Consider the following 16066-nt stretch of genomic DNA (forward strand, 5'->3'; position numbering starts at 1 on the left):
ATCCCAACGGTATCATAGAAGCCAAAATGGGGTGGAGTGGGTAGCCCTGCACAAAGACAGATTAGAAAACAAGGGATCTGAAACCAGTTATCATACATACACATTTATATTCTCTCTTAGGTACACTTTTCTTTCAGTAAAATAAATAAAAGTCGCCGAGGAAAGAGATGAGCTATAGGAACTTTTTTTTTTTTTTTTAATGAATTACAAACTAAATTACAAATAATGTTAATTGCAAGAACATTCAAGGATAAGGGGTAGAGGAAGAAACAAAACCATAAAAAGAAAAAAATACTTTTTTTTTTAAACATCCACATTGCAAAACCCCAAGGTGCGCATGGCAACACACCTCCCTATCCCACCCCCCACTGATTTTAAAAACTACTATAACCTGAAATATAAATATAATTGTTCATCCTTCTTTTAAAGAAATATTTTTCCCAGTGCCCCTGCTTAGTCACAGCCCTGAAAAAGTGTCAGCATTCTCAAAATGATGTCTAAACTCTAACTTCCATTCCTGGAGATGGGGGTGGCTTTCAGAGAAAGATTGGAGCAGGGATCCCTGGCAACTGAAGAACTAAAAATCCTATAAAGAAGAGAAAAATTCAAACGTCTCTCACCTGCCTCATAAGGCCACAGTGAGGCAATGCACCTGGATGCCATACAAATCCTGTCCCAGAGCCTCCCAGACTCCCCACGGCCTTAGGAGGGGAAGACGAGGGGGCTGGGAGTGACCATTTCTACTGCAGCCCCACCGGAGTTGGGTCTCGAGTCTCCCAGCCTGTTAGGAGAGGTGAAACACTAAAACTAGGGCATAAACTGGTTGGATCTATTTTTTAACTTAATTCCTTAAAACCAGCCCCTCTCTGTGTTTTCGTTTTGCTTGGTTTTCAAAAGTTGCACCTTAGCCCTCTGCTATCAGTTGGCCTTACCAAAGCATTGGCAGCAAGAGGCTTGGGGGCCCTGTCACTCCCAAACACAGAAAATAACAGTTACAGGGCATTCAGAAATGGCCTGGGATGGCAAACCCAATGTGGAGTTAGAGGAGAAGAGTTAGTCTTTTTTTTTTTGTAAACTGGCCCTCCTCAGTAACAACTAAGAGGAGGGAGAGTGGATGGTAGAGGCTGATTTAAGTGCATCTAATACTGAAACTGCCTTTCATTTCCATCCCTCCCTCCCCTCCACTCCCTGTATCCCCAGCGCTGGCTGGCCAAGAGGGTAAGGTGAGTGTTAAGGCAGTCGGACAAGATCAGAGGGCCCACCTGAGTCCAAATAGCCCAGAGCCAAGCCAAGTGAGGCCCACACTGGAGGAGAGGGTGAAAGTGGAGGTAGGGGTTGGGGGAAGGACATCAGAGTCGAAGGTGGGGTACTGGCTTGGACACATCCTGGAAGAAAGGGTGAGCCAGAGCTGCCTTTGCTGAAATGCGCTTGTTGGGGTCGTAGTGCAGCATTTGCTGGAGGGAGAGATAGGTGTATACTGACTTCAGTTGATACAATATTGGACTAGGTAGGCAGTAAGTGTTCAGAGAAATCAGGGAACCAGAATTCTTTTTACCCAAGGCACAGTACCCATTTCCCTCCTCCCACATCCAGACCCTCTCAGGGTACTAAAAGGGGCTTAAGGAAATGCTGCGATCCAGAGTCTAGGGTCTCATTCTTCCCTTATAATGGAGAAACCCTGCCACGGGGGGGAAAATGAGGGGAAGCAGCTGCCCACCCTCCACTCTCACCGATAACAAGCTTCGTCCATCTTCATCCAGGGGAGGCACAACTTTGCTAAAATCTTGCCGGGCCCACTTGGGGAAACTCGCCTTATAATCAGGCATAGAAGTAACTCCTGGCCAAACTGTCTCATCTGGGGTCCCCAAAGTTCGAAAGATCCGGAAGAGTTGGTCAATCTCAGAATCTCCAGGGAATAGGGCCCGGCGGGTCACCTGAGAATGGGGAGAGGAAAGGCCAAGATCCACATTGACATCAGCCAAAACTACCTCCTATACAAAGGAGGTTCCCATAGGCAGTGGAAGGTCAACAGGGCCCCATGACTCTCCCCCCTCCCCGCCCCAGGGCCTTTCATGGGGTCAGTCACACAGAGCCTGAGACAATGAAGTCCCTTCATCTGTCTCCTCAACCCCTCCTTCCTTCCCCCAACTATGGCTTTGAAAATCCCCAAAGCTGGATGGGGCTGGGAGGGGGTGAATGTCTGGGGTGCCACTGACACGTAGCAAAGGGATCCCAAGCCACTCACGGGGTGTGGGGTAGACACTGCGGTCATCCCCCCTCCTTGTGATGCAGCCACTTCTAGATAGGAGCACAGCGGGCAGAGACTGTGTCTTCCATTTCTTCTGTGTTCCCCACAGCACCTAGCATGGTGCTGGGTACACACTAGGTGCTTAACAAATATTTTTTGATGAATTGAGAGAGGAATATGGGCAATTGTAAGGTAATGTACTAGGGGAAAATATACATATATATATATATATATACACATATATGTATGCTCATAGTCTCTACGCCCCCAGTTATAACCCAGATAAAGGACCATAACACAGATTGCTGATTTGATTTGAAAACTCAGCCCACTTCACTGTTGTATTAAAGGGATTGGGCACTCCCACATAAGGCTGGGCCTCAATGATTCTTCAATCTACAAAGCCAGAGATTTAGGGGGCACATGAGCTAGGTCTGCAATTTAAATTAAGGGTGTGGATAAGGTGAATACCTTTGGCTTCACCACATTCCTGCACCCTACAACATGATCTACAGGCGAAATGAAGGAGGTACTAAATGGAACTCATTCTCCCAAATATATATATGCAAACTGAAGCTAAAATAGCTGCAGAAATGATTTAGTTTAGGGATAAGAGACGCATACTGGATGGTGAGGCTGTTTGGGGATATCCTAATATTGTGGTTGACATCAGGGGCAACAGTCCTATCTACCCCCCTCCTCCACGGTACAACTCTAGACAGATCCCCGAGGGGGAGAGAAGGGCCATGAGTTTGAATCAATAGTTAGTTCTTTCGTTCTTGGATGTGCGGAGTGGGCTGTGGGAACCCGGGCATGCCTACATACCATCTCTGCAAAGATGCAGCCCAGGCTCCAGATGTCCACAGCTGTGGAATAGTATTTGCATCCCAGAAGGATTTCAGGTGCACGGTACCACAGGGTCACCACCTGGGGTGGCAAGAGTAGGAAGGGAAGGGGTGGTTTGTAGGGCATGGAAATTCCCATATCCCATTGCTCTCCAAACTCTCTGCCTCTTAATAAGCAGCTTCCTTCCCGCTATCCTTCTCTTCCCTCTGATTTCCCCTAAGTGAGGTGACTACATAGGATTTCTTAGCCCAGAGTGAGCCTAATCCATGGCTCTAAGGACCATATATTCTTTTAGACATTGTGCTTTAAGTAAAAGTTTACAATTCAAGTTAGTCTCTCATACAAAAATCTATACATACGTTGTTATGTGGCCCTAGTTGCTCTCCCTATACTGTGACAGCACACTCCTCCTTTCCAGCCCAGATTCCCCGTGTCCATTCAACCAGCTCCTGACCCTCTCTGCTCATTTAGTCTCATGTGTCTACTTGAGCTAAGAAGCACACTCTTTACAAGTATCATTTTATGTCCCATAGTCCAGTCTAATCTTTGTCCGAAGAGTTGGCCTCGAGAATGATTCTAGTTTTGGGCTAATAGAGAGTCCAGGGTCAATGTCTTCTGGGGTCCCTCCCGTCTCAGTCAAACCATTAAGTTGAGTCTTTTTACTAGAATTTGAGTTCTGCACCCCACTTTTCGCCTGCTCCGTCAGGGACTCTCTGCTGTGTTCCCTGTCAGGGCCGTCATTGGTGGTAGCCGGGCACCATCTAGTTCTTCTGGTCTCAGGCTGATTGACGTCTCTGGTTTATGTGGCCATTTCTGTCTCTTGGGTTAATACTTTCCTTGTGTCCTTGGTGTTCTTGATTCTCTTTTCCTCCAGGTGGGTTGGGACCAATTGATTCATCTTAGATGGCTGCTCGCCAACTTTTAAGACCCCAAATGCCACTCACCAAAGTGGGATGCAGAACATTTTCTTAATAAACTTTGTTTTGCCAGTTGACCTAGATGTCCCCTGAAAGCATGGTCCCCAGACCCCCACCCCTACTACTCTGTCCCTCAAAGTGTTTGGTTATATTCAGGAAACTTCTTAGCTTTGGTTTAGTCCAGTTGTGCTGACTTCCCCTGTAGTGTGTGTTGTCTTTCCCTTCACCTAAGATAACTCTTGTCTACTATCTAGCTAGTGAATACCCGTCTCCCTCCCTCCCCACCCTCGTAACCATCAAACAATGTTTTCTTCTGTGTTAAAACCATCTCTTGAGTTCTTATAATAGTGGTCTTATACAATATTTGTCCTTTTGTGACTGACTAAATTCACACAGCATAATGCCTTCCAGATTCCTCCACGTTATATTTCATGGATTCATTATTGTTCTTTATTGCTGCGTAGTATTCCATTGTGTGAATATACTATAATTTGTTTATGCATTCGTTCGTTGATGAGCACCTAGGTTGTTTCCATCTTTTTGCTATCGTGAACAGTGCTGTGATGAACATGGGTGTGCATATATCTATTCGTGTAATGGCTCTTATTTCTCTAGGATATATTCCAAGGAGTAGGATTGCTGGATCGTATGACGGGACCATATTTTCTGAATCCCCAATGTGAGACCTTTCTGGAAAATCTGACACAAATAGTCATAATTTCAAAGGTGTCCCATCCAGCTATCCTGATTGGCATTATCTAAGCCCAGTTAGCCGCACAAGTGAATTCTGTGCATACTCTAAGATTTCTCGGGGTATCAGAGATTCTTTCCACCTACCAAGAGAGAGAAACTGCTGGCCAGGTATTTTTAATAATTCTGTGAATGCCCTCGTTACCACCTCTGCAGAGCTCAGAGAAGAAAAGCATAGAGGGACTTACCTCATGGGTATAAGTACGAACAGGGACTCCAAAGGCTCTGGCTAGTCCAAAATCTGCTAACTTGATGGCTCCCTCTGCGTTGATAAGCAGATTCTGCGGTTTGAGGTCTCGGTGCAGAACCCGATGAGAATGGCAGAAAGCTAGGCCCTGGAGCAACTGGAACAGATAGCTCTGACAAGGGAGAGAGAGAGAGACGACTGTGCTTCTCCATCATAGCGAGCAGATTAGGGTATGCTCTGTGCCCGCAAACCTCTTACTACATTGGAATAGAATTACATGTTTTTATTGTGTTGTTGGTTTGTTACTTTGGAGAGACCCCATCTGTTAGAAACTGTTCCATAGGGTTTTCTTGGCTATAATGTTTATGGAAGAAGATCATCAGGCTGTTCCTCAGTGCCACTGGGTAAGTTTGAACCACCAACCTTTTGGTTACCAGCTGAGTGCAAACCATTTGCACCACCCAGGGACCTTTGGATTAGAGTTACAAGTAATAAACTATTTCTCCCATTGGAGTGTAAACCCAGTGAAGTTAAGGACCAAGTTTTATTCAGTTTTGCATCCCTTTTGTATATTCTTTGCCTAGCACATTGAAGGCATTCAATAAACATGCATTGAATAAAACCAAAAACCAAACCAGTTGCTGTGGAGTCAATTCCAGCTCATGGTGACCACATGTGTTTCAGAGTAGAACTGCACATAGGGTTTGCAATGGCTATGACCATTTGTAAGTAGATTGCCGGGCCTTTCTTCTGAGGCACCTCTTGGGTAGATTCTAACTGCCAAGCTTTTGGTTAATAGCCAAACTCTTAACAGTGCCACCGAAGGACTCCATACGTTGAAACAAACATTTATTAATAGATTAAAAGTTACTCAAGGAGTAAAGAACCCAGGCTTAAAACAGACAACAGACTCACCAGCTATTTCTCCCACCAAGCAGCGGGTGGAAAAGCTTTTTGAAGGAACCTACAAAGTGCCCTCAAATCCCATTCATCCAGAGTTTCATCTGACCTCCCACGTGTGCTAACTTGACTCACTAGACTTTCAACTTCCTTGATTCTCCTGCCCAGCCCTAGGGTTAATGAACATAATGAGCAGAGAAAGAGCCACAAAAGGGGTAGGGGGGGGGGAATGAGGGCTGGGAAGGGAGCCAAGATCACAAATCATCACTCAGTCTGGATTGCCTACCTCTAGTCCCCCCCAAAACATGATCATCTTGGGGAGGAGCTGATGAGAAGAGTTACCTTGATGAGGGGAAGAGGAATGCCAGTGAGAGCAGAGGCATCCATGAATTTCTTGAGATCCTGGTGCAGAAACTCAAAAACCAGGTAGAGTTTGTTTTCTGTGTGGATGACATCCAGCAGCCTAGGGAAGGGAGGCCCAGAGTGGAGGTGAGAGAGAGAAATGCCCAGACTACACAGACAGAACTCATTCCCCTTTGCTATCAGAGCACCTCCCAGATATACTTACTTGACAATATTAGGGTGGTTGAGCTCCTTAAGCAGAGAGATCTCTCGAATAGCAGTGCTGGGTACACCCTCAGTCTCACTTGGAGGGGTTGGGAGAGCAGAGGTGGGAATTTGGTTACAAATATTCCCTTTCCCCCAGCCCAGTCATTCCTTTCCCCCCAAAGGCAGCACGACCGAAGGAAAGAAAGTGAGAGAAGAGAAAGTGTGCTGTAGGAATTAATTCCTGGGTGGAACAGGGATTAACTGTTGGACACATTAAGGTAATCATTTCCTCTTTTCCAGAGGTATTTAAGTGAGGCCACCTGGTGAAGGTCAAGCAGAGACAAGGTAACAGAGAAAAACTGGGGGAGTAGCACCCAGCATCCCCAGAGGGGCCAGTGAAGTTCAACTGCCATTCTTTTGAAAGAGGGAGAGAATTCTAAGATGAGGGTGGGGTTGGGGGAGAGAGAAGGGCTTTTTATTCAGAAAGGTGCCCTTCACTGGTTCCCGAAAACCAACTCTACGGGGAGTTCTGGACCCCATCCCCAAGGCCTCCTTCCGCTTCTTGAATCTGTCTGAATGCACATTTGGGGGCATCACCCGGTTCAGTCCGGAGGGGAAGTTTTCTGTGGATTCTAACCCACACTACACTTTCCCTGGGGAAATCCTCTAGTCTGTCCTCCAACCTACCTTCCCACTTAAATAGAAGTCCCTTCCTACTACCTTCCGGTTCCTGGACCGCTGCCCGCCTGCGGAGGGGAGCCCTCAAAAGAGCTCCTCAGTTAGGAGTCCCGGGTACAGAAGCCACTCACGTGTCCAAGCGGATTTTCTTAAGCGCCACCACTTCTCCCGTCACCTTGTTTTTGGCTTTGTACACAACTCCGTACGTGCCCTCGCCGATCTTTTCCACCTTTTGGAAGTTCTCCATGAAGCGCTAGAGAGTCGGGTCAGCCCGGCCTTGGGGCGGGGGCCTAGGAACCCTGCAGAAAGCGGGCCCGGACTCTGGGGGGCCAAGGAGGAAGAGACACCGCCGGGCACCGCGGCCCCAGGTCGGGATGGAACGCAATGTATCTCCAGCGCTTGTCAATTTGTCCAACTTGAAACAATGTTGCCGTCTCCCTCAGTTCCCGACCGCCACCAGAGGCCCCGCCCCTCCTTCCCGCGTTTCCCTGACTCCGCCCCCGGCCCTTCCTATTGGCCAACGTCAGAGCGGGGGAGACTAGGCGGGCGTCCGGAGCCTCTGGCCGCAGGTGACCCCGCCCCTCGCAAGTTCGGCTCAGAGGGGCGTTTAGTTCCTGCCCTGCTGGGGCGGCTTGATTGCCTTTTTCCAAGCACCTGATTTGGCCTTGAGTTTTCTGCCTGTGTTCCGAGTCTATAGGAATTCCTTAATTACCCCTGGGGATAATGTGTATCGACCTAAGATTAAATTCCATCTGGCCCAGGGAGCCTCATTTGAAAATCAGAAAGCTGGGAATCTATCTCACAGTCGTTCTGAGGAATTCCTGGGCCTCGGAGAAGCCGTGGCCTCTGCCTCTCAGCCTACCCCAATACTGTCTCTCTCTGTGTTTGGATGCAAGGTCTCTGTCTTTTTGGGAGGTTCCTGGTTTGACTCAAACAACTGATTGATTCACTCTTCAATGATGAATTGTGTGCGCTGGGTATGTGTTACGTAGCTGCATTTCGGTCAACTTTAGTGGGGGGCGGGCAGTGAAGTGTGTCAAGATGAGAGAGACCTAGTGAAAGGAGAAACTCATTGGATAGCGGGATGGCAAGGGAATGTCCAGGGACCAGAAACCCTTGTGAGTGCAGCCTCTCCCTAGTTCTCTAGTCCCTCCCTGGCTGAGGGGAGGAAGGGCTATGCAAATGAGCACCCCTTTCTTATAAAGGGATTTGCCTCAGCCCCCCTGGCACCTTTGGTTGCTGGAGGGAAGGACAGGATGTATCTGGGGCTGAAGCGGTGCTTTCTCCATGTGGCTGTGATGGGTGTTCTGCTGGCTGTGGGAGCCACAGAAGGTGAGTGTAGGGGAGCATCACTGTGGGCGGGTGTGAACTTGGAGTTGAATACCTACCCTGGTGTTTTGCCATTTGCGATTGGCTACTAACCTAAAGGTTGGCGGTTCAAACCCACCCAGCGATGCCGTGGAAGACAGGTCTGGCAAACTGCTTCTGTAAAGATTACAGCCAAGAAAATCTTATGGAGCACTTCTACTCTGTAAGCCCCTCCCCCCCAAAAAACCCCCAAAAAACAAAACCCAACTCAGACAGAATAGACCTGCCTCATAGGGTTTCCAAGGCTATAAGTCTTTATGGAAGTAGACTGCCACATCTTTCTCCCACAGAGTGGCTAGTGTCTTGGAACCACCGACCTTTTAGTTAGCAGCCAAGTGCTTTAATCAATGCGCCACCAGGGCTCCTTTCTGTGTAATACATGGCATCAACTCGAATGCAGCTGGGTTTTTTTAAAAAAAAAAAAAAGGGGGGGGAGCTATCAGCTCCTCCAGGCAATGCTTCAGGTTTCCTCCACCCATCTGATTTCGTGAGAGAACATGGGCACCTGAGCTCCGTCCCCACATAGAGATTTGGGATTGAGCTTGAAAACAACCCCATCTGCTTGGATGGGCAAAGGATAGTGGGTCTTTGTGGCCCTAGATCTGAGGCCCCGTGCAATGAGCTGGAGCTCCAAAGGGGTGAAATGGGTGGGAGACTCTTCTAGGTAATGTCTCAGGCACTTGAGGTGGGAGATTTAAAGTGAGGAGTAAGAGAATGTGGTATTGGATAAGAAGGCTAAGGTGGCACCACCTTCCCCCTTGGGATGGGAGTGGGTGAACACATCCCAGGCCTTTTGTTCTGGGGCCAGGAGAGACAGGCAGAGGGGTCTCAGCTGAGCATCACATGAAAAGGCTCTCCAGGACTGAAGCCTCGTGACAGGAGCAAGGGGTGGGGTTAGAAGTGGTGAGAGGGTCTGGAATGTCCTGTGCAGTGCAAGGAGGGAGGGTTGGGAATGGAGAAAGAATAGGGCATCTCATGACTCTCTTGCTCTAGTGGTGGGATGTTCAATGTGATCATTTCAGATCCTCTCCCAGAAGAATCAACAAGGTTTCCAGTACACAGTAGAAAATGGGTGGGGATAGTTTCTGCCATGCTGAAATATATACGTCGTATTTCAGCCCCCATTTCTCTCTCTAGATCCCTGGGCTCACTCGCTTCTAGGAGGTTCTCTTTCATCTGACCTCCCTCATGTATGCTGCAGTCTCCAAGTCCTTTTCTTTTGTTATGTTCTCCGATGTATCCTCCTCTTGGAACAGTCTGTTCATACTCACCCACCTGAGGCTCTTAAAAGATTGTGCTTACTTTTTGGATCGTGATTTTAAAAATCATAAAAAGACATTTTTAAAATATTCATGACAATTCTGTACGGACTGGGTTTGATCATTTTGTTTAGTGATCACACTTACGCAAGAAAACATTCCTATTTTTTACAGATACGTACTGAATCTGTAGGTTTAAAATAACAAGATGTCTGTAGCCAAAAAAGCGAACAAGCAAAAATCAGATGTAGCAAAATGTCGATGGTTGTTGCATCTGGGTGAGGGCGTGTGGAGGTCATTAGATCCTTTTTTCTCAGACTTTTTTCTTGATCAGTTATAATAACTTTCTGTCTGCTCTGTCTCCACCCCAACCTCCCCCTGGCTCTGATTTATCCTCCTCACTGCTTGCCAGAGTGATCTTTTTAAAACACAAATCTGATCATGTTCAAAAACGTTCTGAAGGGTGAGTTTTTTATGGCATATAAATGAATATATCTCAATTAAAACGAACAAAAAATGCCTTCCGAAGTGACCTTGCCTACAGGTTAAACACTAAACTTCTTAGCCTGGCATTTAAGCCCCCAATCAGTCTTCTAGCCTCATCTCTAACAGTGCATCAACCATATTGCTGTTCCCCTAACATGCCATGTGCTTCCATGCCTCCATGCATTTGCTCATTGCGGGTCCTTCTGCTGGAACGCCTTATCCCACAGGCCAAATGCCAGCTCCTCATTGAAGCCTTTCCCAATCTGCCAGCGTGAACTTAATCTGTTTAGTCTATCATTTTGTTTTACTTTATGCATGTCTGTTATGGTACACATTAAACTGTGTCTTGAATTATATAGTTATTTAGGTACATGTCTATTTCCTGTACTTTACCTTGAATCCCTTCAGGGCCTCCCTCATTAATGCTGCAGCCTCAAGTCTTACTCATTTCTTAAATTCTTTCTGCCTAGCACAGTGCCTGGTACATGGCAGGTACTCAGTGAATTAAAATGCACTTTGAATGTGAGAATGAGTGGAGTGACATGGGATAGTGTTATCCTCTGGGAGGGGTGAGTGAGGCCCTGGTATCCCTAATCGTATACTCTTTTTAGGACCAAGAGACGACGACTGGCCTGGTGTCTCGAGGCAGCTCAGAAAGAAAGACTGGAACAGGCGACTGTATCCAGAATGGACAGAAGTCCAGGGGTCTGACTGCTGGAGAGGTAGGAATTTGGCAGTTGGCGGGGAGGGTGTTGTGAGAATGGGATGGGAAGAGAAGCAAGAAGAACTGGATTGAATATAGCTTGGGAAGGTAGGAAGGGGAAAGGTGTATGGGGAGGGGCAGCTGAGAGTCCAAACTAATGCGGCTTCGCTACCCAGGTGGCCAGGTGTCCCTGAAGGTCAGTAATGATGGGCCCACTCTGGTCGGGGCAAATGCCTCCTTCTCTATTGCCTTGCACTTCCCTGAAAGCCAAAGGGTGCTGCTGGATGGGCAGGTCATCTGGGCCAACAATGCCACAATCAATGGTGAGTACCTCTCTATCTCAGGCCCTCATTTCTAGAGTTCACATTCCCTGGAATCCCCAGTGAGCTCAGGGAATGTCCCTGTCCCCCTATATATATGTAACTGTTTTTACAAATTACACAGATAAGCCAAAAAGGAAAGAAAGTCACAGTTCCAGAGACAGCAGAAACCAGTGAACGTGGAAGTTAGGCAGATCTGCATTTAAACTTGTTAGTGGTAGTATGTGATCCTGGGCTAGTTACTTAATCATTTCATGCCTCCATTTCGTTATCTGTAGAATGGAATTAAAATGCAATAATACATAAAGTACTTCACAGGTGCTCGTCATAGCCTATGATAAAGGATCGATAAATGTTAACTGGTGCTGTTATTTTTAACAACAACAACAAAGCTAGAGGAAGCCACTCTAAACATGTTGATATGCATATAGTCTTCCAGTTTTTTTCCTGTATAACTATACACGTATGAATCTTCAATCGCAGTTTCCATTCATTCCCATTATCACCTCAAATGGTTTATATCACAGGGAATATACTTTCTAGCTAGGGAGTATCCCCAGAGTCCCTCTCTGAACCCTGAGGAGCCATTTTAGGGGGTTTGATATATAGAAAGCAATGCCGTTGTTTCAGGGTGGCTATATCTACCTCTCAGGGAGCCAAGTGTGGGAAGGACAGCCAGTGTATCCCCAGGACCTTGATGATGCCTGCATCTTCCCTGACGGTGGACCCTGCCCATCTGGCCCGTGGTCTCAGAGAAGCAGCTTTGTTTATGTCTGGAAGACCTGGGGTGAGGGACTCTCTTCTGTGGACTGTCTCCCATGCTTGGATTCACCTCTTCCTACTTGGTCTCCTTTCTTTTTTGACCTCACCCCTTTACCTCTGTGATTTCCCCTAATCTTCATTTCTTCCCTGGCTCCTTTCTCTTCCCTAGCACCTATACCCCCAACTCTATCATCGTTCTTTCTGGGAGCCCTTCCCCAATTGTAGTACCACCCCATGGAATCCCGCATTAGGACCCCTTCCCTGTCCCCCACATCACAGCCTTCCAAACATCCTCTGAAGTAACCATCCTCAACCCACCTCCTGACTTCCCTTCTCCAGGATCCCTTCTCTAATTCTGCCCCTCACTCCCCTCTGACCAATAACCTCTCCTATACCTGCTTTTCTTTCCAAAAACCTCAGGCCAATACTGGCAAGTTCTGGGAGGGCCAGTATCTGGGCTGAGCATTGGCACAGGCAGGGCAGTGCTGGGCACACATACCATGGAAGTGACCGTCTACCACCGCCGGGGGTCCCGGAGCTACGTGCCCCTTGCCCACTCCTGCTCATCCTTTACCATCACTGGTAAGGACTTAGGAAAGGGCAAGGCCAGTCTTGGGGCAGGAGAAGGTGGGGAGGCTTGACTGGGCTGGACATGGGAAATGTACAACTTTAAAAGGACAGAGCCAGGAAGACCTGGGCGGAGGAATGTGAGGCTTGGAGCCAGTGAAGGGCCAGCCAGACTGGTTGGGGTTGGAGGGTGTGGCTCTGAAAGAAGCTGCTGTCCAGGCCTGGTTCTCACCTTCTCTGCCTCCCATTCCAGATCAGGTGCCCTTCTCCGTGAGTGTATCCCAGCTGCAGGCCTTGGATGGAGGGAATAAGCAGTTCCTGAGGAATCAACCTCTGACCTTTGCCCTCCAACTGCACGACCCCAGTGGCTATTTGACGGGGGCTGACCTCTCCTACACGTGGGACTTTGGAGACAATAGTGGGACCCTGATCTCTCGGGCACTTGTGGTCACTCACACATACCTGGAAGTTGGCCCAGTCACTGCCCAGGTGGTGCTGCAGGCTGCCATTCCTCTCACGTCCTGTGGCTCTTCCCCAGTTCCAGGCACCACAGATGGGTACATGTCAACTACAGAGGTCCCTGGCACCACAGCTGGGCAAGTGCCTACTGCAGAAGTTGTAGGTACTACACCTGGTCAGGTGCCAACTACAGAGCCCTCTGGAACCACAGCTGCGCAAGTGCCAACCACAGAGGTCATCAGTACTATACCTGGGCAGGCACCAACCTCAGGGGTCACGGGTACCATACCTGCAGAGGTGTCAACTTCAGAGGTCAAAGGTATTACACCTACAGAGGTGTCAACTTCAGAGGTCATAGGTACCACACCTGCAGAGGTGTCAACTGCAGAGCCCTCTGAAACCACAGCTGCACGGATAACAACTGCAGAGGTGGTGGAGGTCACAGCTGGACAGGTAGCCAGCTCTGAGCCTGAGGGTCCAGATGCCAGCCCATTCATGCCTACAGAAGGTATTACAGGTAAGAGGACAGTGGGAAGAAGGTTCATTGACGTAGGGCATTTGTCACTAGAGAGCTGAAAGTCTTGCACATGACCCAGGTGTTACCCAACCTTCTGCTTAGCAACTAGGTTTCCCTCAGGACCCTCACTGGCTCTGAAACCCTCAAGTCCCTCTAAATGACAGGGAGTAGATCTGGAGTTCAGAAAACCAAGGTTTTCCCCTAGGTTATAGGGAGAGAGCTTGTTTCTTTCCTACTCTTGAGGGATGCTGGGAAGGCCAAGGAATAGATTATGATAACTTACATAATATTTATATTTCATCTCCTGTTCAAGCATAAATACACAGAAATCTTTCCCAAATTCTGACACCTTGTTCTTTCCATTTCCCAATCCTGGATTCCCATCCCAAGGTGAGTCAGCCCGGAATTGTGGTAGGAACACTGAGGAGGGAAGGTGAGATAGCGATGCTGAAATGAGTCAACATGTGACAATGCCTGGCACAGGACCTGGCAGTGTGGGGTGTGACAAACATTTGGGGATTTTTTAAATGCTAGCTCTGTCACTAACTGTGTGGCTCTGGGGCAGTCATTTTCTCTTTCTGGCCCTCAGTCTTCTTATCTATAAAATGAAATTTCCCAGGTATTCCTGGGATTCCAAGTCAGTGACTCCTAGACGCTGTCACTCTGGCTCTCCAGGCGGTGAGGGTGGGGAATGCCTGCTCGGAGTCTGCCTCCAGGTGGTGAGTCACCTGTCTCTTGACCTTGCATCCTCCCTTCTGTCCTGCCAGGCTCCATGAACCCCCTGCTGGAAGACACAGCTACCCTACTCCTGGTGAAGCGACATGTCCCCCTGGATTGCATTCTGTATCGATATGGCTCCTTTTTTCTCACCCTGGACATTGTCCGTGAGTCTTGCCTACTTTGTGGGCTGAGGGAGGAGGCATGTGCTGCCAAGGGCTGGCCAGTGGAGGCATGCCTTGGGAGGAGTTACCTACCTGGACAGGAAAAATACTCAGATGCCAAGGTCCTTATTTGAAGGCATTGGGATAGGACTGGGGGAGCAGTTGTAGGGCTTTCCTGTCTATGGGCCTTTGGAGAGGACTGGTGGAGGAGTCCCACGCTTTCAATCTCGCAACTCTGCAGAGGGTATCGAGAGTGCCGAGATCCTGCAGGCTGTGCCATCCAGTGAGGGGGATGCATTTGAACTGACTGTGTCTTGCCAAGGCGGGTGAGTGTCCCATTGGTTGCCCTGGGAACTCTTGGGTTGACTGCTGCTCTGCTCTTTGGTGCCCAGTGTCCCTTCCCAGATCCCCTGATGTGACACCTCTCCCAGGCTGCCCAAGGAAGCCTGTATGGACATCTCATCACCAGGGTGCCAGCCCCCTGCCCAGAGGCTGTGCCAGCCTGTGCCATCCAGCCCAGCCTGCCAGCTAGTTTTGCATCAGGTACTGAAGGGAGGCTCAGGGATCTACTGCCTCAATGTGTCTTTGGCTGATGCCAACAGCCTGGCAATGGTCAGCACCCAGCTTGTCATGCCTGGTAGGTACTTGGACAAGAGCTAAGACGAAGAAGGGAAGTGGGCAGAGGCCAGCTGGCAGGGAGCAGATGCTGACTGAAGCCATGCCTGGGATTCTGCTCACAGGTCAAGAGGCAGGCCTTGGGCAGGCTCCCCTGTTTGTGGGCATCTTACTGGTGTTGATGGCTGTGGTGCTTACATCTCTGATATATAGGTAAGTGCCCCACCATCCAGCTTGGACTCCCTTATTCCCACCACTCATTCTTCCTCAATTCCTTATTACTGCCACTCCCTTTGAGGAAGTGTGATGTCCAGGAAAGAGCCCAGGCTTGGAAGTTATACAGGCCTGGGCTGCAGTCCTGCCTGTGGGAACTTGGGCAAGTAGCTTAACATCTCTGAGCCTGTTTCCTCCTCCAAAAAATAGAAAAACTAATACCTGCTGCGCAGAGCTGTTGTAAGGATTAGAGACAATGTGGGTAAAGCACCTGACTCTGAAGCCCGAGTATAATGAATGATGGTACTGATGAGTGTTGTTATTAATAATATTAAGAGTGGGAGAGGTTGGTGAACTAAGGTTCTCCAGTTGCAAGAAGGGCAGATCCCCAGGCTTGGGCTGTCCGAGGTCCTCAAAGTAAGGAAGCTTACAGGATAGACGGAGGTTACCGCAGAAACAAGAGAGGATGATCCTGGAGGTGAGAAGGGGAGGGAGTGGAGATCAAGGCCAAGTAGACCTGGGATGAGGGTGTGTCCCCGTCTTTGCAGAAGCACAGACTGGCTGCCCTTGCCCATTGCTAACCAGTTTCCTCCTTTTTCTTCCAATATCAGGCAAAAACTTAGGAAGCAGGGCTCAGCTCTCCCCCTTCCCCAGCTGCCACATGGTGCCATCCACTGGCTGCGTCTGCCCCAGGTCTTCCACCCTTGCCCCACTGGTGAGAGCAGCCCCCTCCTCAGTGGGCAGCAGGTCTGAGTACTCTCATGGGATGCCACGATTTACCTGGGGGTTGGCAGCCAACTCCTATCTTTTCTCCAGTCTCTCCTTGGCGACTACTATTACC

The 16066-nt window shown here is 48.7% G+C and overlaps 2 protein-coding genes across 3 annotated transcripts; one reads left to right on the forward strand and one right to left on the reverse strand.

Annotated features, from left to right (window-relative positions):
* Positions 1 to 317: 317 nt before the first annotated feature.
* On the reverse strand, positions 318 to 7541 carry CDK2 (cyclin dependent kinase 2). Of its 2 annotated transcripts, XM_012556565.2 has the most exons (8): positions 7207 to 7541; positions 6417 to 6494; positions 6191 to 6311; positions 4950 to 5120; positions 3074 to 3175; positions 2246 to 2389; positions 1731 to 1934; positions 318 to 1454 (listed from the first exon to the last, which is right to left on the reverse strand). In XM_012556565.2, exons 1-8 carry the CDS (start codon positions 7320 to 7322, stop codon positions 1350 to 1352), a joined length of 1041 nt encoding a protein of 346 aa, XP_012412019.1. In that variant the 5' UTR covers positions 7323 to 7541; the 3' UTR covers positions 318 to 1349. The 2 variants fall into 2 exon arrangements, with proteins under 2 accessions (XP_012412019.1, XP_004380005.1); XM_004379948.2 differs by lacking the exon at positions 2246 to 2389 and having other exon boundaries at positions 7207 to 7540.
* Positions 7542 to 8308: 767 nt separating this feature from the next.
* On the forward strand, positions 8309 to 16041 carry PMEL (premelanosome protein). Its single transcript, XM_004379950.2, has 11 exons — positions 8309 to 8407; positions 10800 to 10910; positions 11068 to 11214; positions 11864 to 11998; positions 12394 to 12555; positions 12794 to 13516; positions 14284 to 14400; positions 14639 to 14723; positions 14829 to 15034; positions 15114 to 15225; positions 15837 to 16041. The coding sequence occupies exons 1-11, from the start codon at positions 8332 to 8334 to the stop codon at positions 15976 to 15978; spliced, it is 2016 nt and encodes a 671-aa protein (XP_004380007.1). The 5' UTR covers positions 8309 to 8331; the 3' UTR covers positions 15979 to 16041.
* The last annotated feature ends 25 nt before the right edge of the window (positions 16042 to 16066 follow it).

The sequence above is a fragment of the Trichechus manatus genome, unplaced genomic scaffold (genome assembly GCF_000243295.1).
Source record: "Trichechus manatus latirostris isolate Lorelei unplaced genomic scaffold, TriManLat1.0 scaffold00069, whole genome shotgun sequence".
Lineage (NCBI taxonomy): Eukaryota > Metazoa > Chordata > Mammalia > Sirenia > Trichechidae > Trichechus > Trichechus manatus.